The following is an 8,893-nucleotide window of genomic DNA, read 5'->3' as shown; positions in this document are numbered from 1 at the left end:
CCATCAGCCACAGATGGGCTGGGCGCCAAGGTGAAGCTGGAGGAGAAGCAGCACCACCCGTGCCAGAAGTGCCCCCGGGTCTTCAACAACCGCTGGTACCTGGAGAAGCACATGAACGTGACTCACAGCCGCATGCAGATCTGCGACCAGTGCGGCAAGCGCTTCCTGCTGGAGAGTGAGCTGGTGCTGCACCGGCAGACGGACTGCGAGCGCAACATCCAGGTGGGCGCTGCTCGGTCCTGGGGGAGAGAACCGACGCGCACAGAGGCCCGGGCCTTGTGCCCTTGGCCAGAAGGGTGGGGTGGGAATGCAGGAAGCAGGCCCGGGCATGGCTGGAAGTGCCACCTTGTACAGCAGCGTCGCAGGCCACGTGCTACACCGAAGTCCATCAAAGGAGGGGCAGGGTCTACCCAGTGGGGGAGTCACCTCGTTCCCCACAAGCGTTGTGCAGAGCAGGGGCGGCCCAGCAGGAGAACCACCTGCATTCCGCTCCTCGGAGATGCCAGGAGGCAAGGGACTGGAGGAGACTTGGGAAGAGTGGAGGAGCTGGTTTGGCTCCCTGCTTTGGGCCAGTGAAGCACAGTGCCAGCCTGGTTCCTGGGGTGTCGGTGGCACAGGGCCAGCTGGGGCCCTCAGGGCCTTTACCCTTCTCTGGCCCAGGAGCAGAGGGAAAGGTGCAGGTGGGTGGGTGCTAATTGCCTGAACGAATTGCTCACCACCGCACCCCACGTTCCCTGGGAGGGCCCAGTCTCCTATCCCATACTGCACCTGTTTCCTGCTGTCTCCCCTAGGCTGCTCTCTGTTTCTGCCTGCGACACACCTGAAGGGGCAGAGCCCCATACTTTCGGCCTTGGTGCCCTGACCCAGTCTGTGCAGGCCAGGCCTGGCTCTGGCTCCCTGGGGTATCCTGCAGGGCCTGGCCGGACGAGGGGACTGCAGAAGCCTACACGCCCTCCCCCCACCCTGCTGTCCTCAGCCAGCCGCCCTGGAGCCGTCCTGGGGCTGTCTACATTGTCCACAGTGCCTGCCCCATGGACTTGTCTAGGGCGGGCTCTGTGCACCCTGTGTGGAGAAGCGAGGCGAGGCCAGGGAAAGAGCCAGAACCACCCGAGTCACCGTCCCCAGCTCTGTGGCAGTCAGGGGCCTCCGCAGCACCCTTAGGGAGACTGAGGCCAGAGCGAGGCAGTGGTTTCTTTGGGGTCACGTGGTCATCTTGCCCTGCAGTGTGTGACATGTGGGAAAGCCTTCAAGAAACTGTGGTCCCTTCACGAGCACAACAAGATCGTGCACGGCTACGCGGAGAAGAAGTTCTCCTGTGAGATCTGTGAGAAGAAGTTCTACACCATGGCACATGTGCGCAAGCACATGGTGGGTGAGTCGGGGCCAGGCAGCTGTGGGCGGTGCATGCAGGAGACAGATGGGAAGCTGTGTCCGGGGCAGCAAGGTCCCTTTGGGCTGGGGTGGAGGTGGGGGACTGGCCAGGCCCTGGGACCAGGGCAACACGCCTGAGCGAAGGTGGGCCTGCTCTGTGCCTCTGGTTCTCCCTTCCAGCCCTCAAGGCTGCAGGGTCACTCCAGGGTACAGGAGGCCCTGGGCAGATGCCCACACTACTGGTGGCCTGGTTGGTTGCCTGGTGTTCTATGCCTCCCCTTCCCCAGGCCAGGGCTCCACAGAGGGGTAGCCAGGCCGCCCCCCACTTGCTGGGAGGACAGCATCGCCCCTCCCCCTTCCGTATGAGCTGCTACCGGAACCATGCTGGGTACGCCAGGTCCCCTGCCCCAGGGTGGCAGGCTCTTGCCTGTCTTGCAGGCCTCCCCAGCCTCTGCGGAGCCTCCCAACCATAGGTGGGGGCGCAGCTGCTGCCGAACAGCTGAGCCCTCAGGGCTGTCTGCCACAGCAGCCCAGGAGCTGCACCAATGCAGGCCTGCACCCAGTGCAGGCTGTGTCCCTGGGCTTCCCCGATCGGGTCTGGGCCCCGGGTGTGCGGGCGGGCGCCGAGCAGCTCTGATGGCTGTGGTGCCCACCCGCAGCCCACACCAAGGACATGCCGTTCACCTGTGAGACCTGCGGCAAGTCCTTCAAGCGGAGTATGTCTCTCAAGGTGCACTCGCTGCAGCACTCCGGGGAGAAGCCCTTCCGCTGCGAGGTAAGCCCGCCCACCTGCCGGCAGGTGCCGAGGAGCTTGGGGGACTGAGGTGGGGACAGGAGGCCAGGAGCAGAAAGCCTCTGCCCCGGGACCTCTGCTGCCTGCGGCCTGTCCTGGGCCCCAACCCTGGCCCCTAATCCCCTCCCCCTGACCTCCAGCTCACTTGATGGAGCCCCCAACCCTAACCATCCGTGGCCTTAACCCCCATCCCTGTGCCTTCACTCCGGTCCTGACCCGACCCCAAACCCCCGACCCCAGAACTGCAGTGAGCGCTTCCAGTACAAGTACCAGCTGCGCTCCCACATGAGCATCCACATCGGCCACAAGCAGTTCATGTGCCAGTGGTGCGGCAAGGACTTCAACATGAAGCAGTACTTCGACGAGCACATGAAGACGCACACGGGTGAGTGCTGTGGCTGCCCACCCCTCCGCCTCCCCCTGCAGCCCTGGGGCGCGAGGCAAGAGCCCCACATGCCTCGCACCCCGCCCGCAGGCGAGAAGCCCTACATCTGCGAGATCTGCGGCAAGAGCTTCACCAGCCGGCCCAACATGAAGCGGCACCGGCGCACGCACACCGGCGAGAAGCCCTACCCGTGCGACGTGTGCGGCCAGCGCTTCCGCTTCTCCAACATGCTCAAGGCGCACAAGGAGAAGTGCTTCCGCGTGAGCCTGCCCGCCCCCACCTCCGCACAGCCCGGGGGGCTCGGGGGGCTCGGCGCGCCGCCCTTCCCCGCAGGGCCTGGCACGCACCACTGAGACCGCACCTCCGCCCCACTCCCGGAAGCCGCGACTCCTCTGTTTAATTTTTATTTTTGCAAGCCAAGGTAGAGGAAGGAGTCGGCAGCAGCCCTCCAGGTGAGGGGTGCTGTTGGCTGCAGGGTGGGGGAGACGGGCCCGGGGCAGACTTACCCACTTCCTGGTTGTAGCCCCACTGGAGGGGATGCGGGCCGGCTGGAGGGTGTGGGCACTGAGGCAGAGCTCACGTTGGACCCTGGGACTGCGGGGCCAGGAGTGGCCAGGGGCCAGGACTGCAGACCCAGCTCTGCGAGTGGGGCAATAGGGGCTGGCCCCCCAGGGGTTGGCCCGCTCCCTGACACTCCTGCCAGCTGGCGGAGAGCCGATGGGGGACTCCCCCAGTGCGGCCGGGCTGCGAAGGTGCACCTCAGGGGCAGGGCCCAGGGGAAGCTCAGGCCAGCCTTTTAGGGTTCCTCGGTGCTACAGTGGGGCGGGCCAGGCTGCCGGCTCACAGCACCTGGCCTTCACCAGCCACCCTGGCTGTACCCCACGCCAGGAGACGTGCAGTCTGTGTGTCTGCGCCTCAGCTCTCCAGCGCCCCCATCCGCCCGTCCCTCCTGGGCCTCCTCGGGGAGGGGCAGTGTCCGCGGCCCTGCCTGCCTGTGAGGGAACTGCATGTCCGGGACCCAGGGGCGGTGGAGTCCAGCCTGCGTCCAGGGCTGCGCCTGGAGGCCAGCACTAATAGGATAACCTCTTCTGTTGTCATTTAACGTCTTCATTCCTGCCTTGAAAATGAGCGAGGAGGTTCTATAAGCTACACGTCTCCTAGTTAAGCTCTTCCTACCGTGTTCATGCAGTTTTGTTTGTTATACTCTGCACCTTACACCCCGCCTCTGCCCCCCGCACCTTCCAAGCATGGCTGGTGTGGGAAGAGGCCTGGGCCTGGGGCCCAGAACCCCTCAGAACCCCTGGAGGCCTGCAGCACTGGGGCAGAGGGCTGGGGACATTTTAATCATCAATAAATGAAGCACTTTATTCTCTACAGATATGGGCAGGCCCAAGGTACCTGAGTGATTTGAAGACAAGTGCCAAGCTACACGGTGCTGGTGGTTTTCCAGGGTTGGGGTGGGATCTGGTGCCGGCAGCCTCCTGGCCTGGGTGCTCTGAAGCTGCAGACACATCCCTAGGTACCTGGAGAGAGGAAGGTGACCCTGTGGCCCCATGGCCCCTGATCCCAAAGCCGGGATTCCTGCATCCTCAGGCTCCAGGACAGGTCTTCCCGCCTTCTCCGCACCCCTTTTCTCCAGGCTTCTGTCCTCAGGGTCCCCTCCCCTCCTGCTATTTCAAACCTCGGCCTCAGTGCCTGCGGCTTTAGAGCTCTTTCCCCCAAAAGTCTGACCTCCCTTCATGGGCTGCAGGCAGCAACCCTGAGGCTTCCCCAGCCCATCCCCGGCACCAGGGTCTCCCCTGGGGGCTGGGCAGCCTGTGTGGGGTCCCAGGTCTGTCAGGACACACTTCAGCAAGCAGAGGCCAGGGTGGGTGTGGGGGCTGGGCTCCCGTTCCCCTGCACACCCCGAAAGGGGTCCAGGCCACTGGGCAGTCGGGACGGCCACTGAGTAGGCAGCCGCCCTCCTGGGAGGCTCTGTCCCTGGTGCGAATCTCACCTCCGGCTCCTTCCCAGCTGGGCCGCCCTGCTGGAAGCAATAATGGAGACTCACTGCACTGTGGGTGGGGTTGTTGGACGCTCTCACAATTCCTTTAAAGAAATTAGTGGGCACATTACTGGAGTGAGGGACACAGGCATCACACCTGCTTTCCAGAGCTGGGGCGAGGGGTGTGGTCGTCCTGTCCAGTCACGTGTGCCAGCCCTGGCCTGGAGTCTGGGCCAGCTGCCCTGGCTGGTGATGGGGCCTCCGGAGTATGGCCAGTCCGGCTTCCACGGGGCCCTGCACAACACCGAGAAGAGCAGAGGCCGGGCCCAGGTGAGGCGACCCTTGGTGTCTGGCCAGTGCGGGTGCCCGCTGCCCCAGGTTCGGGACAGCACAGTGTGAATGAGAAGAGGGAGGGAGTAAATGCCGCAGCAGTCCCGTCCCTTCGCCTCTTCACTGCCTCCTGCTGCCCTGAACACGGGCAGCGAGAAACCCAGTGGCTGGGGCTGGAGGCGTGCAGACCTCACAAGGACCCACGGGCATCAGCCCCTCCCATGAGCGGAGGGGGCTTCAGGGAGCCAGAAAGAGACCTCTTGGGCTGCCAGACTCAGCCCCGGTGGCAGTGCCCACAGGAGATCGGGGCTCCTGCGTGGGGGTTCCCACGTGCTCAGCACTGGGCTTTCCAGAGCTGTGGTTGGTGTGAGGTGGGTTGGGCTGGCACTGGGCTCGGCTGAGGCTTGGTCCCAGTGGCTTTGCTGGTGGCTCTGGGGCTCCGCTGCTGGAGGTGGGCCGCGTGACGTGATGCTCTGCCTGGAGTTTGCCCACCAAGCTCCACAGCAGGCCCCACCTCAGGAGGGTGTGGAAATGCACCCGACTGTGGCTCACAGTCCCGAGAGTCCTGGTGGGTGCTAGCCCGCTGGCCAGTGCCCGGCCCTGAGTCCACAGGGACCTGGCTGCCCACATGCAGGCTGGGCGCTGCCTGCAGAAGTCCCACAGGGCAGCCATGAGGAGCAAGCGTGGTGTCTCCAGGCTTTGTGCTGGCTGGGAGGAGCCTACTTGGCCTCCACAGCCTAGGCCCAGGAGGGTGGGAGAGGGTGGGAGAGGGTGGGCCCCCACCCCTGGCTGTCTTAGCTCCTTGCCCTCTCAGTGCAGCTAGAGAGAGGGCTCCAGAGAGCCCTGCACTCAGAGCTGTCCCCAGGCCACTGTCACCTCCACGTGGGACCCTGACAGCCACTCTGCACCCCACCAGCTTCTGACACCCCGAGAAGGAAAGCCAGTGCATGTGGGGGACAGGAGTCAAGCCAGGACTGGAACCCGGGTCTGCAGATCCCAAGGCCATGCTCCCTAATCACTGCGCAATGCCACACCCCTCCTTCACACAGCTCACAGCTGGGCACACTGTGACATTCAGAAACAGGCCTATTCAGTTGCAAACACAGAGCCACTACAGCTAACCCAAGGGGAAAGCAACTTAATGAGAAGGCGCTGATAAAACTTCAGGCAAACCCCAGAGACTCAAGATCCAGGCTCTGCAGCCAGGATCAACCTAAACGACCCTGCAGGGCCTGGCCCAGTGGTGTAGCTGCCAGGTAGCTAGCTGAGAACTAAGGGTGCAAAGCCTGAACCCAGGAAGCTCCCTCTGCTGTACCCCAAACTAACACCCTCTGCACCCCCACAGAGCACTGGAGTCTGAGTGGTGGCAGCTTCCCTGTGCTCCTCTTGTGTGGTACACCTGACTGACAGATCTGGCCCCACGTTACAACTGTCCGCTGTGACTGGCAGAACTCACTACTGCCCATCCTGGGCTGCTGGGTGCCACAGACTGTCCTGGACACCGGCCACCATCCAGGCCCAGACAGCACCGTGCTCTGGAGAACGACATTCCTCCCAGAAGTGAGGACGCACTGGTCCTCCCCCAAAGCATTGTCCACCCTGTGTCACTGTTTGGAATGATGTGCTGACCCTAAGCGTGACACCCCCCGCCCCAGACGCTTTATGAGACGAGAATGGCAGAAGGAATGGAAACTAATAAAACGCATGTACACATTGCAGCCGGTGCGATGGTTCATTCTGGATGTCAACCCGCCTGCTTCAGGAAGGCCACACAGTGGGGACGGCAGTCTCTGGGTGTCTGTGACGGCGTTTCCAGGAGACTAGCGTTTGTGCTGGCGGACTGGGTAAAGATGATTCCACTGAAGTGGCCTTAGGCATCATGCAATCCACTGAGGTCTCAGAGAGGACCAAAAGGCAGAGGAGGTGTGGATTCGCCATCTTCCTCCTGCTGGTGGACGTCAGACTTCATGGTTCTCCACCGTCAGAGCCCCAGTTCCTCTGGGACTCAGGCTCTGGACTAGGCCAGAACACCCCAGTGGCTTCCCCTGGTGCCTGGCTTGCAGATGGCAGGATGCAGGGATTCTCAGCTTCCATCATCGCAGAAACCATTTCCTAACAAAACCCCCTCTGGATTTATACCCTACATGTGCTGTTTCTCTAGCAAACACCACCACACCCAGCAGGGAAGAGAAGGCAGGACGATGCATCTGACCCAGCTGTGGGGCTGAGACAGTGCCAGGGGCACCCTCTAGGTCCAAACGTCACTGTCACAGGAACTCCCCTGGCTTGAAGAACAGGAGCCCTGAATCCTCCTGCATAGGGTTGTCCTAGCTGCCAACTTACCTTTCACTGTTTTGCAATTTTTCTTATTGAATACACATTCTATAACATTAACCATTTAAAAAATATTAACAGACCTGAAAAGCCTCATAAGCACTAACACAGCTGTAATGGGAAACCTCAATACCCCACTGTCACAAATAGATCAACTAGACAAAAAAATCAACAATGAAATACTAGAATTAAACCAAACTTTTGAACAAATGGGCTTAGTAGAGTGTCCCACCCGCAACATCAGAATACACATTCTTAGGTGCACATGGAATAGTCTCTAAAACAGACCACAGAGTAGCTCGTAGAATATGCTTAAGTAAATGCAAAAAAGAAAATGAAATAATCTCATGCATATTATCAGACCATACTGCACTGAAACTGGAAATCAATAGCAAAAGAAAACACAAGAACATCATAAAAAATGGAAATTAAATAACACCCTCCTGAACAACCAGTGGGTCGTAGATGAAATTAAAGAAGAAATTAGACAATGTCTACAATTAAACAATAATGGCAGTACAACATATCGGAACTTATGGGATGCAGTGAAAGCAGTCCTACGAAGGAAATTTACAGCAGTGAATTCCCATATCAGAAAAATAGAGCAGGCTCAAATAACCCAATGTCAAACCTCAACCTTCTAGAAAAAGAAAAGCAAGTCAAGCCCAAAGCTCACATGAGATTATAAAAATCAGAGCAGAAATTAGTGCAATGGAGACTAAAAAAAATACAAAGAATCACTGAATCAAAGAGTTGGTTCTTTGAAAGATTAAATAAAATCAACACACCTTTAGCAGACCTTATCAAAAGAAGAAAAGACTCAATGCAATTAGGAATAAAGAGGGTGAAATCACAACAGATCCTGCAGAGATCCAAAAGATTACCAATACCTACTTCGAGAACTTGTATTCTAACAAGATGGAAAATACAGAAGAAATGGACAGATTCCTAGATGCATATGAATTACCAAAACTGATGATATAGAAAGAAGATATAGAAATTCCAAATAAACCAATTTCAGCAAATGAAATTGAAGATGTAGTTATGATCCAACCAACCAACAAAAACCCAGGCTCTGATGGATTCACAGCTGAATTCTACAAGAAATTTAGAGAAGATATAATGCTGCTGCTCCAACTGTTTAATAAAATTGAAAGGGAAGTAATTCTCCCAGATTCATTCCTAGAAGCAAGCATTACTCTGATTCCAAAGCCAGAGAAGATCTAGCAGAAGAGGAGAATTATAGGCCAATTTTCCCCATGAACATAGATGCAAAAATTCTCAATAAGATATTGGCAAACAGAATGCAGCAAATCATCAAGAAGGTTATACACCATGACCAAGTTGGATTTGTCCCAGAGATACAGGGATGGTTTAACATCTGCAAATCAATAAATGTAACACACTATATTAACAAAGCCAAGTACAAAAACTATATAATCATCTCAATACATGCAGAAAAAGCATTTCATAAGGTCCAGTATTCACTCATGATAAAAAACCTACAGAAAATTGGTATAGAAGGTCTTTATCTGATAAAATCCATCTACAACAAACAGCCAACATCATACAAAATGGACAAAAACTGAAAGCTTTTGTTCTAAAATCAGGAACAAGATAAGGATGTCCACTGTCACCACTCTTGTTCAATGCAGTTCTGGAGACACAAAGAAAAGGAATAAGGAGAGGAAAGGAA

The 8,893-nt window shown here is 57.6% G+C and overlaps 1 protein-coding gene across 1 annotated transcript in view; it reads left to right on the top strand.

The window, feature by feature from the left end:
* Zbtb47 (zinc finger and BTB domain containing 47) overlaps window positions 1-6,595 on the top strand; it is a 7,956-nt gene extending 1,361 nt beyond the window's left edge. The window contains exons 3-8 of the mRNA XM_033762711.1: window positions 2-222; window positions 1,225-1,372; window positions 2,031-2,146; window positions 2,405-2,549; window positions 2,640-4,863; window positions 6,209-6,595. Coding sequence (XP_033618602.1) covers window positions 2-222; window positions 1,225-1,372; window positions 2,031-2,146; window positions 2,405-2,549; window positions 2,640-2,902 — 893 coding nt within the window. The 3' untranslated portion in view covers window positions 2,903-4,863; window positions 6,209-6,595. The remainder of the gene's footprint in view (window position 1; window positions 223-1,224; window positions 1,373-2,030; window positions 2,147-2,404; window positions 2,550-2,639; window positions 4,864-6,208) is intronic.
* The last annotated feature ends 2,298 nt before the right edge of the window (window positions 6,596-8,893 follow it).

This window comes from Fukomys damarensis, unplaced genomic scaffold (assembly GCF_012274545.1).
Source record: "Fukomys damarensis isolate Sample0158 unplaced genomic scaffold, DMR_v1.0_HiC HiC_scaffold_12, whole genome shotgun sequence".
Taxonomy (NCBI): Eukaryota; Metazoa; Chordata; class Mammalia; order Rodentia; family Bathyergidae; genus Fukomys; species Fukomys damarensis.
Note: the sequence above shows the minus strand (reverse complement) of the source record. Positions and strands in the feature narration are given on the sequence as shown.